This window comes from Pleurodeles waltl, chromosome 7 (genome assembly GCF_031143425.1).
Source record: "Pleurodeles waltl isolate 20211129_DDA chromosome 7, aPleWal1.hap1.20221129, whole genome shotgun sequence".
Taxonomy (NCBI): Eukaryota; Metazoa; Chordata; class Amphibia; order Caudata; family Salamandridae; genus Pleurodeles; species Pleurodeles waltl.
In genome coordinates, this window is record NC_090446.1 from 783,115,179 (window position 1) to 783,132,595 (window position 17,417).

Below are 17,417 nucleotides of genomic sequence, written 5' to 3' on the forward strand. Positions count from 1 at the left end.
CGTCACCCAGGGGAGGGCCTTGTGGTACCTTTGCTGGGCCGAGGAGGTCATGCGCCTAGGAGCTGTGATCTCCTCAGCCCAGCAAAGTTCAGCTCAAGCAGCCAGGAGTCTGCGCAAATCGCGCATGTCTGCTCCTGGCTGCCATACCTGAACATGAAGAGTGTCTGTCAGGCTGACCTTTGTTCATCCTGACAGACACTTTTCATGGGGGGCAAAAGGTGGGGGGGGGGCGTGGCCCCTTCGCCCTAAAGGACGGGCTGCCACTGCAGTTAACACCGGCACTTAGCGCACTCGGGATATGTGACGTCTTCATTGTGAAGGAAGAATGCAGCCAGTCTTATGCAATGGACGCTTTCTCTGCTTGTTCTATATATATAATTTGTTTTATGTGTAAAATATCTCTTTTCGAATTGCTCGACCATGTGCCTAAAGTGTGCATGTCTCTCTTACATGGCTTCTGACTTAAGGCGGAGTGTATCATCAAACAGACGTGGCAACTTCCTGCCGTGGCCCAGTCCTTTTGTCCTCTCACACTTCTCCCAGCCGTGGTTCTTAATCAACTAATGGGGTTAGCTGACTGTCATCAGGTCGGACAACATAGAGGCCATCTATCTTGTTGCTTCCTGCGAGAATGCAAGTTTGACTACCTTAATTCATTCCTGCAGTGGTGGCAACAGGATTGAACTTTTGCTTCGATCCTCTGTTTGCCATGTTGTATCTAATGAAGTCTTTTGCTCCATCCGATATTGAAATGGGTCTTGTTACATGCAATATATTTTTGAATTTTAAAGCAGCATTTTATCTCAATTAAAAACAAGGAATCGTTTTGTGCCGTGGTGGAGAGTCCCTTGTCTGTTTCCCATCGAAGGGGGGCGTAACATCATCGGGAGGCGCCAGGGCAGGAGGATTTAAGGCATTGAGTGGCGAGGGATTGTCCTCTTTCCCCTCCACTTGCGCACTAGCATACTGGATAAAGACTCCCAACCACCCACTCACGAAGGCAGAATTTCTAGCAGTAGAAAACAAGCATTTTCAATGCAACAGGGCTCGCATTTGCTCGAGTTGGAGCTATTACCTTTGTAAACTCCTAACCTAACTTTTCTTGCCACACAAATTAAATGAAAAAAAAACACAGCGCGATCGCGCTATCTAAAATGCAGCGCCATCACGCTGAAATTGAAAACAAAAAAATGGAGCACGATTGCGCTATATAAACCCCAGTGTGATCGCGCTGCAGGGAAAATTAACAGATAAAGTAGTCCAGAACGCAGGCTCAAAACATCGAGCCTCGTATGTTTCTAGCAGTTTACCGGTGCTGTGTAGGCGGGCTAAACACCGGAAAAGGCATGACATATGCATGCTTTTCACAAATGAAAGCAAGCAGATTTTAAAGAGCAAGCCCAGGAACCAATGAAAGAGACTGGCGTGACCTGGCCGTGGTTTGAAGCCCAAAGAGAGATTACTTTATGGACGGAGCGCTTTACGCTCGCCCATAAAAAGGGATACCCAAAAAATTTAGACTGTTTTACTGAACTGAGCCCTTGAAGGGGTGGTGATTTGTGTTGGCACCAGGCAGGCAGGAGGAGGGGCTGACCTGCTGGTGATTCTGGACCTTTCTGCCCTACCCCCGGATGCCTGGAGTTGAACATTTTGGGGGATTTGCCTGTAGACAGGTACCCGGCAGGGACGGTGCGCTTGTTTGTGTTGATATGGAACTGTGGTATTGCCCATCCCTATGTGAGAAGGAAGGGAAGTTGCCACTGCAATATGCTTGTCAGTAATCTCCCGGATGCCCTTGGTTGAGGACCTTGGCGATGGATAAGTAAAAAGGGCCTTCGAGCACGTTACATTCTGAAGAGTTGTGCTGTAATGGAAAGTGTAATGAAAGTGGAGAAAACAGTTTGTATTGATTGTGCAATCATGAGATCTTGGAGCTGTTTCACTGATCTTATCTTATGTTCTGTATTGCATAACAATGTCTGCTTAACTATGGTTCTCATTTTCACTGATAATATGTGACTGTGAATAAAAGGCTAAGCCGTGGTTGCACCACTATAATTGCAGTTGTTTCCCTCCTTGGAAGTCATTTCAATGGGCAGCAACATGCACGTTATGAGTGTACTATTTATTTTCCTATCACAAGCAAGTTATTTCTTTCGTGTCCACTAGGGTCCTCACAGTACCTTTTTTATTCAAGGTAATTCTCTGTGACAATGTCATTGAGAGAGGAGGTTTTAGTCCTTCTCGGGTGATGGAGAAAAGCCTTCTGTTGTTTCTCTTGCAGTGAGCAGGACATCAAAGTTAAGATCACATTTTGAAATGGAAAGGTGACTCACTCACTTGCAGTCACTCTTAATCTCACTTGCTCTGACTCATATTTACCTTCCGACATGCAATGTCACTCATTCCCACTCACTACATACCAGTAACACTCACTCACTCTCTCTCTCACACACACACTTTCACAAATACAAACTCCCTCACACACAAATGCACTCTCACCTACAAGCATGCGACAACATTGATTTGAAAATATTTTAATCTGCCACTGGAGGTCTTTCAGAAAGTGAGTGTGGCATCCCAACGCACATAACAGCAATTTGCCCCTGTCTTCTTGGCACTGATTTTGCTGCCTCTGAAGCCAGGGGTGGAGTCGCAAAGGAAGTGCCAGGGGTTGCAAGGGGAGAGCAAAGGATCAAAGCTGCAACGCCTGGTGACCCCTAAATGATCTGTATGTTGATCTCCATTTTTAACATTGATCTCCATATTTAATGTTGGCAAGTTTATGATTAAATGGAATGATATGAATCTGGCCTTTTTCGATCACCTCTTTCAATCTCTGAACCCTTGTTCTACTGCCCCTCAGCATTCTCTGGCATCTAATTCTTCCAGTCATGAAAATATCGCTCCTAGTCCTCAGCATCTTGGTGATGATCTCATGCCCCAAACTTTGCCCTTCCACAACCCATCTCTATCAATCCTCAGCCGACTTCTTCCCATTCTGAAAATGTCACTGCTGATCCTCAACCTGCACTGTGTTAACCCCTGTCCATCTCCCTCACCTGGAACACTGGGCTGTTATCCACCATCTTTATGGGTATCCCGATCAACCCCCCCTGGTGAAGATTCTGGTTCACCCCTACATAATACACCCATCACTCTTGCACATTCTAGTCCTCTTTTTTTCCACAGCACAAGCTCAGCCCTGGATTCCTCTAGCCCTCTTGCGCCTCCCCTCTTCCACTCTGTGCCTTCATTCTAAATATCTCCCACTTCCCTCCTTTGACTGACCTTCCTTGGAGTCCCCACCCTTGTCTTCCCTGGTAAACCTCCAGGGTCTTCACAGCTGATACTTGAAACTAGAACTCTAAACCCCAACCCTAGTCTGGAAAGACGGTCCAAGTCTCACCCACCGAGAATACCTGTCTCCTTCTTCAGATCTCGTATCCTCTTTGCCTCACCCAAGAAAATTGATACTTATCACAGGTAGTGTCTCAAGTGGCAAGTTTGATGTCCAGACTCAAATGCTGTATGTATTCTGATCTCCAACTTAGAGGTCCAGCCTTGAAGAATAACCAATGGGGAGATAGGCTCCATCGAAATGCTTATCTTTGCCACCTCTAAACCTGTGGAAGATAAAGCTCTACTTCCTCATTCCCATATCTTGACCACAGATTTCCTTGTTTTGTCTACTAGAAAGGAAGCTGAATCTGGTACCCTAATTCAAGTGCCTATTAAACCTCTGTAAAATCCAATGTCCACGACTACCTACTCCTCGCTGCAGTGCCTACTGCATGACTGCTGCTCTGCAACCAAACACTGCTTAGAGGTCTCTGAAACTAATGTGAAATTTGCCTAAGCTATGCTGATTTTGACAGAAACCTGGTCCAATAGCTCCTCAAACATTTGGACCTCTTTTCCTCTCCAAGAAACTCCATTCACAGGAGTGAATGTGAAGTCAAACATGGTGGAGTAGCAGATACATACAATAACACAAAAGCTGCAGAATGCTTTTCACTATTCACTAACATTTCCTCCAACACTTATCAATTGCATTTCCAGCTCTCCCGACCTCTACTCTTAGACTAAGTGTCATCTACTACCCCCAGCTCAGCATAAATAGCTCATTCCTTGAAGAATGTATCGAATTGATCACAACCCAACTGATAATTTCTGAGACCAGCCACATCTTTGGTGATATCAGTTTGCATTAGGGTGATGCCAACGATATCCTCTTCATGTGTTCTATTTGTTTCTCCAGGATAACAACCTCTTTCAATATTGCCAAAATCTTGCACATTGTAAAAGACCCATCTTTGACCTGATGATCTCAAAGTTTCCAAATATACTTATAGATGGCATATACCCTGACACTTCTGTCCCCTTTTGAAAAATTCCTCAGGTCATTCCATTTACCTTCAATCTTGTTTTAGCCCTACCCATTTTAGGGAAGGTGACAGCTATGTAGCTTCCCAACTTTCTCTTAACACCTAGGCAAACAACTTGCTTGACATTTTTCAATCTGGATTTAGTCAAGGTTTCTGCATAGAGATGCCCTATTGCAAGTTGTTGTTGCTGCACCCTACTTCATCACCACAGGTAACTCCTGTCTTCTTTTGCTTCTAGATCTTTCGACTACCTTCAGTACAATCAAGCACGTCTTTTTGATTAGCATCTTGGTTGGGACTTGAAAGAGGAATTTTAAGCTGGGTTATCTCCTATTTGTCGAAGAGCTCCCAAGTGTTTTAAATAGAGAGCTCCGTCTTTACAAAGTTATTCTTCAACAATGAGATCCTGAAGGCTCGATTCTGACCCCAACCCGATTTCATATGTATCTGGAACCAGTTGGGGACATCCTCAGAAATTTCGGTATTCTTTATCATCAATATGCATATGATACCCATATCCATATTAAGATATCACATCCCTCAACATCTACCTGGTCTTCCACACCCTGGATAGAATTAAAAAATGGATGGCAAGCCACCATATACAATTCACTGCAAAAAAACTGAATTTGCATTAATCTCACCAAAGCAATCCAGCCACCTTGTCCAAGTGTGGTGGATTCATGCTCTACCGTGGATTATAAATGGCCATTGTGGATAATGCTAAAATCCTGACATTTATCCTCGTAAACAGGCTCAACTTTAATTATCAAATCTCTGCTGTGGACAACAGTGCTCACTACGAAGTCGGACTGCTTTGGGTCAGCAGGCAATTCATTACAGATCAGGGCTCCGAACTTAATAGATCAGGCCCTAGTTCTTTCCACAATAGACTTTGGGAATTCACTCTTCTCCAGTCTCCCAAAAATGAATCCGGCCCTCCTCACAGCTGTGCTTCACATGGCCACTTGCTTTTGTTCAGGGCACAAACAATCTGAGCAAATCACTTCTGTCCTTCTAACTCTTCTAACTCTTCAGTGGCTCTCCTTTGAAGCAAGCACACAATTTAGGTCTGCCTGCAATCATACTTCCAAGTTTCATGTCACAATCTCTGCTGATTTTACTTAACCGTTCAGATTTGGAGCTGGACTGTTTGTATATGTTGATTGTTAGGCATAGTGCAATTTTTGATCTCTAATAAAGTGCTCAATTGCACCTGGGCCATGCTCGTGCTATAGAAAATCGCACAAATAAATACAATTCACACAGCTTTATTGGGTGACCGAAAAACATGTCTCTGCAGGCCTGGGTGCCCTCTGTCTTGTCAGCTCCAAACACCAAAGAAGGGTGCCGCCAAGCTTCTTCCGGTGCTGCAAGCAGTGCCTCTGCCAGTTTGGTAGCTGCACCGCATCCTCTACCAGTTTTACACTTCTTTGGTTGGACCCTTTTCAGGAAGTGCCTTGCACAGGACACTCTTCCCTTACCTTTGCTCTAGCACAAGAAAATTGCTGCAGTATAATGTTCATGTGTACCTCTGTACATCAATCACTTGTTCTCCTAAGTCCCTTCTCATACCTTGCCAATATATGGCTGCCTTTTTCCTCTTGGTAGACTGTATTTCTCCTGATTCCTACCAGATCCACCAGGACTCCATTGCCAACTGCTCTTGACACACGGGGAATTGCTCGCAACATAAAAGGATGATGGATGGAGTGCTGCAACTTTTCAAACACTCACCCCAATCACAGATCTGGGTCAAGACGGATTTGCATATGGCTGGGTCCAAACTGGGGTGACGCGGTGAGCAAAAAAACAATGGATTAAACCCAGATCTGTGACTGGGGGTGAATGAAAAGTTTCAGAACTTTGTCCATCATTTTTTTTGTGCTGCTACACAGTTAATTTCTGACATTGATTGATTGTCCTCTTGCCTTCTATTTGCTATAAAGCTAAGAGTGATGTGGCAGGCTGGGCACCCAAAGCATTATCAGAAAATTGGAATGTTGGCAGCTCCATTGGAGACAATTGGGTGCGCCGGTCATCTAATGGCTGGTAAAAGCCTGGAGCTTCAACATTCCAATTTCTTCCTTCACAGCACAGAGCCCAAAGGGTTTTCAACTCCCTCAGGCTCCGTTAAGCCTTTATTTTCGTTATGAGAACGTTCTGCCCTCTAGGGGTGGAATGTTTTAATAGCCTTACAGCCCTTCGTAGATGCGCTATCCCTGCCCTTAAAATCCTGCTCCCTTAATAATGGCTTGCGCCGAATGCTGGAACGGGCCTTTAATGGCTGGTATAGCCAACTACGGTGGGCTCTAAGGCTATATTAGAACACTGGAATGTTGGGAGCTCAATTGAAAACAATGGAGTGCTCTGAGCTTCTAATGGCCAGTAGAAGCCCAGAGCTCCAACATTCCAGTGTTTTCGTTCACAGCTATTACTGTGAGCAAAGGCCTCATGGAGCCTGAGGGGGTTTGTTTTATTTATTAGAACATTCTGGCCCATATTTATACGTTTTGACGCACAACTGCGCCAACGCAGTTGTGCATCAAAAATTTTAACGCCATTCCAAAGCGCCATGCGGGCGCCATATTTATTGAATGACGTTAGCCGGCGCTGCGGACTGGTGTGCGTAAAAAAAAATTACTCACACCCGGCAGCGCCGGCGTAGGGGAAAATGGAGCTTGGGTGTCAAAAAATGGGGCAAGTCAGACTGAGGCAAAATTTTGGCCTCAACCCGATTTGCGCCATTTTTTTTGACGCCCAATCCCCATTGAAATGACTCCTGTCTTAGCAAAGACAGAAGTCATGCCCCCTTGCCCAATGGCCATGCCCAGGGGACTTATGTCCCCTGGGCATGGTCATGGGGCATAGTGGCATGTAGGGGGGCACAATTCAGGCCCCCCATGCCACAAAATAAATACATACAAAAATACCTACCTGCACTTACCTTTCTTTCCCTGGGATGGCTCCCTCCATCCCTGGCTGTCCTCCTGGGGTGGGCAAGGGTGGCAGGGGGTGCCCCTGAGGGCATGGGAGGGCACCTCTGGGCTCCTTCTGAGCCCACAGGTCCCTTAACGCCTGCCCTGACCCAGGCGTTAAAAAAACGGCGCCCATCAGGCTGGGCGCCGTTTTTTAAGGCCTGCCCCCTCCTGTGCGTCAAAATGACGTCACAGTGTAAATAAGGCGCACAGGCCTTAAAGTCATTTTTTAGAAGGGAACGCCTACCTTGCATATAATTAATGCAAGGCAGGTTCCCCCTTCTAAAAAATGGCGCACATGGTGGAACTTTGACGCCCGCTGCGTCGGACGTCAAAGTATAAATAAGGGGCAGTGTTTGTGCCGAATGTGCGTCAAAATTTTTTACGCACATTCGGCGCAAACAGAGTATAAATATGGCCCTCTGTCCTTTAGTGGCAGAATGTTCTAATAGCCTTATAGCCCTTTGTAGCTGCTTCATAAGGCTGCTTAATTTAAAATTTCCTAAAACTCTCAAATGTTTCAGCTAATTACAATTCTAAAGATAAAAAAGAAGAGAATGTTCCATACTGATTATCTTATTTGATGTAACCTTTTCTATTAGAACATGCACCTGCATGATTCAGCATCTCATCATGTGTTTCCATATGTATCTCTATTTCCAAGATGGGTGTGAATGAAAATGCCATGTTTGTGCCTGGCATGTAAACATAGAAAAAGAAGGCTGCAATTTCCAAGCATCAAAAACTCTTCCTGTTTTTAAATACCAAAACACCCATCTACAAATCTATTGGTTAGACATGTTTTGATAATTTTTATATAAACGTACCATATTTGAGGGATCGTGTATTATAAGGAATAAAATACTCCCAAATGTAGGTAATGAGGATATTGCAAATCTCTGGTTAGTACTATGATCTTACAAATGAGCTCATCCTCTGTATGCATGCCATTATGTAGCCATGAAACTGATTGGAGTCCAGTAATAGCCTTGTTACATACAATCAGAGGTACCTTAGTAAATGTATCTTGTGACTACCATAACCACCACTTCTACGATCACTGTGAAAGCTATTACTACTAATACTATATTTAGAAGCGTACACCATACACTGAATTGTCTTTTGACAATGGAGTAGTAATTATTTTAAAGTTAATTAGTTCCTGTTAGGACATGCTCCTGTTGGAATTTATTATACGTAAAGATATTCATCGAAAATAAATGTATTGAAATTACAGAGTGGTTAACTATGCAAATTAAGACACAGGAACGTTTTAATCCCATAAACAGCACACAATAATCTCTCTGTGCTTCTTTGACATATAGGAAGTTCTTAGCAATATTTTCTTTTAAGTTTGTAGTCGAGGATCTTGGTAACCACGACAAAGCTGTCCATCAGACGACTTGCTTTGCAGGAGTTGCAAAAAGGATGATATGTGATAGGAAGTAGTGTGATTCTCTATCCTGTACCTCTACAGGCAAATCGATAACTCTTCCTTCTTAAAAAGGCGATGGTGAACAACCTGCATATTGACACCAGTGATTATTGCCCCGCATACATCTGTGGTTAAGGGCAAGCCCTCCTAAGGTTAACTGGGTGCAAAGGTCGAAGGAAGTCAGAAATATTGCCTGTTGCTGCTGTATTTATTTTGCACTCCTTAGTCACCAGAAAATTGATGCTAGGGTGGCCATGTAGGGTTTTCATTCACTTCCTAGTAAGTGGGGAATGAAATTTGAGAGGCTTCCTATAACAAGCCAACAATATAAAGCATTTCCCTGTACTTTTTCTTTCCACGTCATTTCATTTTTGCAATCCTGTCCCATCCTAACAGATTCTCTGTAATGTATTATGCTTGAAAATTCTTGTAGAAAGGCCAGACTAGGAAAATAAACTTTACACCAGTTTTGCAAATCCAGGTCTTAGTTGTCATACTTACGCCTGATGCACAAAATCACCACTACAGGAAGCTATCTTTACCAACTTCAAAGGTCACTCCTGGGTGATTTCCTTCCAAGGAAGATTTCGTAAATAGGCCACCGAGTGTTTTGTATTACTTCACCGTTTTTAGAATTGTATTGATTTAAAAGCCGTAGGTTTTACATACAGGTCTGAAGGCTAACTAATGAAATATTTCAGTACTTCATTTTCCTTTATAGTTCCTAGGAGTAACATTTCTATGTAGGAGCAAATCATGCATGTACCCATTATAAAACTGTGTTCCAAGTACTAAAAAGAAAGTTCATCGTGCGAAACATGTGTCATACGTGAAGCAATACCAACCTAAAATCCAGGACCAGGACAAAGTACACCAGATTATACTACTGTTCCAGTACTAATGCTCATCACATTTCAAAATCCCATTAAATAAAATACTGATAGAATTGATGCTGTTGTTTGCCAGTCTGCTGCCATCATACGTGAGGGAACATCCTTTATAGTCTGAGCTTGACTCAAATATTCAAGGGTGTGTTTTATCACAGTGGGGTGCTGCACAACTATTCTTGTAACTAAAAAAGAATTATTCATTATGTCTGACCAAAAGACCAAGGGCCAGATGTGCGAATCGGACCCTTTGCGACTAGAAAAATGCTTTTTGGGATGTACAAAGCCCAAACTGTGATTCAGTAACTTGTTACCGAATCGCAGTTGGGTTTTGCAATTCGGTAGTAGGAAGGGTCATGTCAAGGGTGTCCCTTCCTAATATCGAATCTAAATGGTATGTATGTGAATGTGGTCCCAAAACAATCGCAGTTAGCACCAATTTCAAATTGGTGCTAACCCATTCTCAATGCCTGCTCTGAAAAAATGAAAAGAAAACTTTTCATTTTTGTTTTCGAAATGCATTCTGTTTTCTTTGAAGGAAAACGGGCTATATTTAAAAAAAAATACTGCTTTATTCAGAAGCAGTCACAGACATGGTGGTCTGCTGACATGAGCAGGCCACCATCCCTGTGAGTGCCGCAATTTCCAATGGGGTCGCAAATTGCGACCTACCCCATGAATATTCATGAGGCAGGTCATTTGGGACCTTATTGCGAATCGCAGACAGTGTCATTGACACTGTTGTACATCTGGTTTTGTGACTCGCAAATTGCGAGTTGCTAAGACTCGCAGTTTGCGAGTCGCAAAAACAGATCTTCGTACATGTGGCCCCAAGTACTGTATCAAGAACTAATGCGCAGGCTCAGTGCAGCGCTGAGTGCCTGGACTGGTGCACGTTTTGTATTCCTCTACTGCTACTGCAATTACAGGCTCAGAGCATAGGCAGTAGAGTTATGCATTACGTTACAGACTCCAAGCTGACCGTATCTGAAAAGAACACATCATGATGGTAGTTTCACATTCCCACTTTGGGGAACGGATTCAGCAGCATGCCAGTTTCTATATTTCTCCTAATATCTAAAGAATCAGTCCTGTCACTTTCCTCATTTCCCAGTTTGTAAATTACACATGGCCATTCCAGTCTGTACACAGTTCAGAAAGTAAAACACCACGGCCAGAGCAGTTGCTATTGTTCCCAGCCTGTAACTAACCATCAACATGCCCTTTCACCTGCTTTCCCCTGTATTAGCAACTCTTCGGGGAAGAGAGTGTAGCGTGCTCCCCAACCTGGGTACTCGTAAATGAATATGCCACACACAAAGCTTGATCTTACATGTCTATATTCTTCTACGTGCAAGCACTAACTCAACATTCTAAACATGAAATCTATTCACCACACCCTAACACTTACTTCATAGTTATACGGCGCCTGTCAGGAACCATAAGGGGCCGATCACCTCAAACTAACGAGACGCTACAGGGGGGCAGCAGGGGCAGCACTTAATTTGAGCCGGTGGTGCCAGTCTGCAACACCGCACCAATGTTTGAGGAGAGGGGCACTTTATATTTGTCCCACAGGCACCAGTACCAATTAACAAAGATTAAAAGTAAAACTTGCATTGTATGGCTGCTATGCGACACCTTGCAGCAGAATTGAAACTACATGTAGAGCAACCAGGAAACGCACAGGCAGGACCAGCATGGATATCATATTTGTAAAGTCTGGAGTAGAGACATGGACAAGTGGTGCTGGGCTATGATGGATGGTGAATGAAAGACCAAGGCCATACAAGGGCAATGTTGCATACTATATGTAATTAGACGGGCGTGTGCATGTTGCCTAGCGTCTAGCTGGGTGAGGAAGGATTCAGGCGTGTGATATGGTTGAGCATCGGCCATGCTGGTCCTCAAGCCTGGCCCTTTGTAATCTGTTCGCATTTCTGAACGTGAGGGACTGAGGTGCTCAGAATAGAGTGCGGGATGGGGAAGTACTGACAATTACAAATACGCTAAGACCCAAGAGCGCACAGAGTTCTACCGGAGAGTACCAATGAGGTACTACAGCCTGTGCACTCACACTTCATAAATATATTGCGCCTTAATGCTGCACCTCATGTTCCACGAACATAAACACTTGAAGGCAATGCTCACAGTCAGCTACAACCACAGTATTGCTTCAACCACAATGTAGGAAGGACCCTATGAATACATACCCTGCACAATGAATGATATTGGGTGGCCCAATTTTAAGAACAAATTTCGTCACCAGCAGTTTTGTATGCATATTTTTCAACCAATTAATCAGGGGATGAGTCACGGGCTCCTGTTTACTCCCGCGCTCACCTAGAATACAGGAAGCAGCGCATGTTTTTAGTTCACTCACATGCAGTAGCAGGTTCGGCAGCTTGTAAGCTTGGACGTTTTCCAATGTGGACTGACAAGCTGCCAGGCAAACTGCACGGCTTTTTCTGCTGGTCGGACTTGAAGGATGCTAGGATGGAGGGGTTCTTGGACAGTGGGCGGGCTGGGACTAAAATCTACGCTTTAAAATCTGTATGGGCAGCTCATGCAGTTTTCCTTTAATTGTGGTCACAGGGATTATTGAAAGTGGGTTTTCTAAATGAACGTTATATGAAAATGGGAACCTTGTAAATATACCATGAATTTAAATCTTTCCGTTAACCTTTATAACCTATTGACATTGCTAGATCGTCTTATTTTCACCACCTGCGCGCACGGAGACACTGTTTTTATTTTTTGGCATATGTTTCTATCAACCTTAATGAACCCATGTTAAACATCATTTTGTGTGATCTAAAGAGAAAGATAAATGGGTGTTGCCAGTTAACCTATTTGTAAATAATCTGTTTGCAGAAAAGTGCCACCTTTCATTCAGCTCTTGTAGTCGCCCTGCACCCCCAGGAGCATCACCGACCTTGAGGAATCGTAAACCCTCAGATCCCACCCTACCCTCGCACCCACGCCCTTTCTAATTCCAGTGCAAACGCGGAAACATAAGAAAGCTGTTTTATCATAGTGACCCCTCTTCCCTTACACCCCACCATGTTCGCAAATAACTACAAAAAAACGTACATCATTTCCGAGCACTCCTGCCCTGGATAGCCCATTTCCCACGCTTGGAAGTAAATTCAGTCACATAAAAATCTTGCTGCGAGTTTATCAATTTAAGAGATTGAAACCATCTTTTGTGAATGTTAAAAGTGGTTTTGTACCTTGAAGCTCTTTGCCCGTGTAAGCCAAATGTACACATGCAAACAACGTTGTGAATTGTGCTGTATATAATTTATGCTTGACTGTACTTAGGTATATGCCCAATACTATCTAGACCAATGTTCCCCCGCATTTCTTTAGCGAAGCCCTGCCCTCGCTTCAATTCACTAAGGAGGCTGGTTGATTGGGTTGGTATTTGTTATAAGTGAACCAACCAAACATATCCTGTCACTGCTGAAGAGAATTATTCGAAAAAGGGCAGAATCTGACAGGAAGAGTCAAGGGCAACCGGACTCCTAAATGTCAACACCTCTTACCCAACACAGTTTAAAACTATTTACAGTGTATACTCCTGGAGTTTCATACATTCCAATAATGATTACTTAATTGCGATTCACAAAAAATCCCAATTTGTTTAATCGCTATTGGTAATAATAATGATAAATCTGGCCCTTTATGAGAAACCCTTGCTCCTTGTTGCCTCAAGAAGGTAGTTCTGTCACTGGTAAGGCAACAAACTACACACTTTATAGTCATGACGCGTATTTCCTCTTTGTTTTAATTAAAAAACAATGTATTGCTATTAGGACTGATTCTCAAAGTATTTGAGAATTTAAATGAAACTTAGGTGTGCACATACAAGCATTTACGAGAATGAGATCAGGTTCCATATTGACAGAATTAGGAAATGGCATTTTCTCACACCGAAATTGAGCAAGTGTAGTGGATTTTCTGTGTGGGCTAATCTGCGCTTAAGGCGAGGTGTATGGACATTCTAGGGTGGCCCACCTTGAACATTCTAGGGTGGGCTCCATAAACGTTGGTTAACACCCTGAGAATCACATGCTTGTGGGTATTCACACCTTTCATGTAGTTCCCACCTTGAAAATGTTGGTAGATTTATTTCAGTCAAGGGTACAGGTACATCAGCTTTCATGGTACAACTGGGAAAGGAACAGCCCATAACTGATAGTACATAGGCAAATGGTTTCTTCATGTGGCAAAACATTTTACCAATGAAAAAAAACAGAGAAAAAAAGGACGAAGTGCCAATGCACCTTTTCCATGTTTGTGTGCATATGTGATTGGTCATGTGACAACTTCTTGAAATCAGCAACTGCCCCCCAGGAGGGCTCATGCCCTCAAAAACTGGGGCCTGATTTAGAGTTTGGAGGACGAATAGCCCCAGAACTTAATTTGTAAAATAATGACATACGTTGCTTTTCTGTAGGTCTCTCTCTTTAATATTAGCTAGTTAGTATTGAAAATCCACATTCCAAAACTTTGTAATGGCTGCGAGCAGGAATCAGAGCAAGCAAAATAGAATTGTGTTCATAAAAAAATATAGCAACATACCAATGAACCCCCCGGGGGTGTCATGCTTAAATGTAACCCTTTATATGATCCTATAAGTAAGGATGTGAAGAAAGAATGTCACTTTTATCTGGTGACCGTTGTTTTCTCACACTCCTCTGTTCACACAATGAAATATTTTGCATACATGTTCAAAAATAAGCACGCTTTCACCTGTAGTGGAAGGAAAGCATCCACAGCTGTAGACAGTGACATCATTAATGCTGTAGGCCCAGTTTATGGGAAAACTGTCTGCAAGAGCCAACATCTTCTTACAGGCGTCATAGATGAATATGAGGCTTATCAGAGCACAGAAGCCTTCTTCTGTGAAGCGGGTAAAATACTGCACCAGGTAACTCGCTTCAGTTGCAACTAAAAGGATACAGTAGAAGGCCACCCAAAGCCCGATCCAGAGCCGAAACTCCAAATAATGCAGTTCGTAATCGCTGGTAAAAATCAAAGTAACAGAATTAAGATACATACCACATGCAAGTAGATTGTAATAATCAGGCTGACACAAAATATATCAGAGCTATGATTTTGTATGTTGCCAAATTAAAGGTAAATAGTCATTTTGAATTTTTCGTGATACACAAAAATCATGCCCTGACACCTGTTGCTGAACATGTCATAAAATCTTTGCATTACATACATACTTACGTTATTCTATCGTTTCTGTAAAAAGTATGTCTCGGCAGACATCATGAAGTTTGTTTAAATGTGACTACTAACATGAATCTTAACACCTCCACTCCATTACCTTAAATGTCCAAATCTTATCAAATCTTCTTCATGTGACTAATGAACTGAATGTTGTTTCTTTCTGGATAATAATAAGATATCTAGAGTTTCTATTTTGCTCACGTTCTGTCATGTCGGAAATAGACCATATAATCATGAGTAAAAGTGGTGAAACTGGCCAAAGCCTTGTGCAAGCAGAGCTTAGGCCCAAAATCAAGCTTTATTACACCAGGATCGGGAATTGCTTTTACATCCCCGTACCTTACTGATGTTCTCTTTGCTGATGTAATATATCTCTTGTGTCTGTGTTTGGATACTGACCAGACATTGATGAGTTCCGTCATTGACTTGTTTGTGATGTCTGATCTTTTGGGGATTATATGGTTTGTGGTTACACTGATTTCTTTTTTGGTGCCTTGCTAGAGTTGTGTGTGGTGAGTTACCTGGGGTTTTCAATCTGAGTTTTGGTTTGCCATTCTTTACTTTGCTGGTTGTTCTTGCAATGAATATGTTTTTTGCCTATCATGCGTCCTTGTAACATATTTAGGGATTGGGAGTTGATTTGTTGTGTCTTGATATTTAGACTTCAGGTGTAGCCAGGGAAAGGGAAGTAGAACTGATTGTGAATGGGCAAAACCTGTTAGAGAGGACATCACTGTATGAATTTCAAAAAGCCTCATTACTGCCAAGTGCGTATGCAATTTTGTTCACCTCCTTTTCATTTCTACACTTATGCTGTTGTTTATCATATTTTTTTGTTGCTGCTTTTTTAACTTTTCTATTGCTGAGGGTCGAAGCTATCAGTAGTGAAGCAGGTGCAGTGGCACCAGGTCCAAAGTGTGTAAGCGGGCCCACTGCACAAATGTAGCAGTTTTTTACCACCAACCTGGAGGTATGCGAGAGCCCATTTGCAGTAGCAGCCATTGCACTGTTGCTATGCCACTGGTGTTGCTGAACATGAGTTTTCATAATATATATCTATATTATGTTGTGTTTGCAAAAGACTCTTACGTCCATATTGTTGTATTAACCAATATCCACATTGTATTTTTTGAAACAGAGAATAAAGAACAAAAATGTTGTCCTTCATAGGTGAATAAAAGACATGGACATCTAAACAAGCAACTGTTAGAGGACTAAAAGTAACTCTTTTTTAATGTCCGCTATCAGAATTACGGCTGCTTTCTTTATCCTGTTTCATCATCTGTATTTGACTGCTGAATTTGTTTTTTTTTCAGGTTTTGAAAAATTGAGTTTCACAAACACTTTTAAACTATCTACTCATTCAAAAGCATACAGGCCACATTGCAATAGTTGACAGATGGTTTTAAAGATTACTTACACGCTAAAACTATACAGAATCCTTTCAAAGACCAGCACTGGGCCGGTGCTGCTCAGGATGGTGAGGGGCTGTCCAGAAAACAGGCAAAATATTGCTCCAGCAATAGCGGTACCCAAGAAACTCTCCAGTACTCCCTGAAACAATAACAAATATGGCAGATAGTGTTTTACACTTGATTGGTCAGACATAGTCATGCTTCGGTGTGTCAAACCTATATAGTAAAGGACTGATCATGAGAAATTGGATTTCAACTGTAACACTGTTCTCTTGCACAAAATGTTCAACCCTCAAATGTTTTTCTTTTAAAGTAAAATTCGTGAGACTTTTTCTCTAACAAGTTTTTAAATCTCTGTAAAGCATTCAAGAGGTCAACTAAAGGGTTTTTCCAGGCTTCAGGGTGTGAAAAGCAATTAGCAGGGGGAGCGTATCCCTAAACAATCATTCCACACCATCAAGCATTTTTAGATTCTGACATTGTTTGTAAGATGACTTTTAATTAAATGTTGTAATACATCTGAAAAAATGTATAGGCCAGTGGGTAATTGCAGTCCATAATAAAAGCAGATTGTCATCCTGCAAATTCGAGAAGAATCATAATTGTAGAAATAATGCCCCCTCCACAGAATGTGGTGAGGCAATGCATAAATGAGAAAAATTTACAGAGCCCAGCAGCTGCTCCAACCAAAACAACCCAGTGCTAATTGCAGGAATAAAAAGCAGACGACTAGCAGCGCAGCAGGAGAGGAAAAAGAGATTCAAATTTGTTTAAAAATATGAGTCTTTAAGAGACATTTGAACATAGCCTCCGAGGAAATATTCCGAAGACAATCAGGAAGAGAGTTCCAAAGTTTAGGAGCCAGAGAGGAATAAACCCTGAATCCAACTCTAGATTTATGTATTTTTGTGACACACACGAGATTTTTGTAGGTAGAGGAGAAATGTGAGAGGTTAGTACTTTCTAATCTTGTTTTGAATTTAGCTCAAAGCCTTAGATTGCAGTGCCCTAAAAATGAATAAGAGTTTTTTGAATTTTATTCTTTGACTGATAGGAAGTCAGTGGAG

The 17,417-nt window shown here is 42.4% G+C and overlaps 1 protein-coding gene across 1 annotated transcript in view; it reads right to left on the reverse strand.

Moving 5' to 3' along the window:
- Window positions 1-17,417, reverse strand: part of SLC4A9 (solute carrier family 4 member 9) — a 369,779-nt gene that overhangs the window by 206,039 nt on the left and 146,323 nt on the right. Inside the window, exons 10-11 of the mRNA XM_069199298.1 lie at window positions 16,356-16,489; window positions 14,447-14,718 (exon numbers count right to left, since the gene is read on the reverse strand). Of these exons, the coding sequence (XP_069055399.1) occupies window positions 14,447-14,718; window positions 16,356-16,489 (406 nt within the window). The remainder of the gene's footprint in view (window positions 1-14,446; window positions 14,719-16,355; window positions 16,490-17,417) is intronic.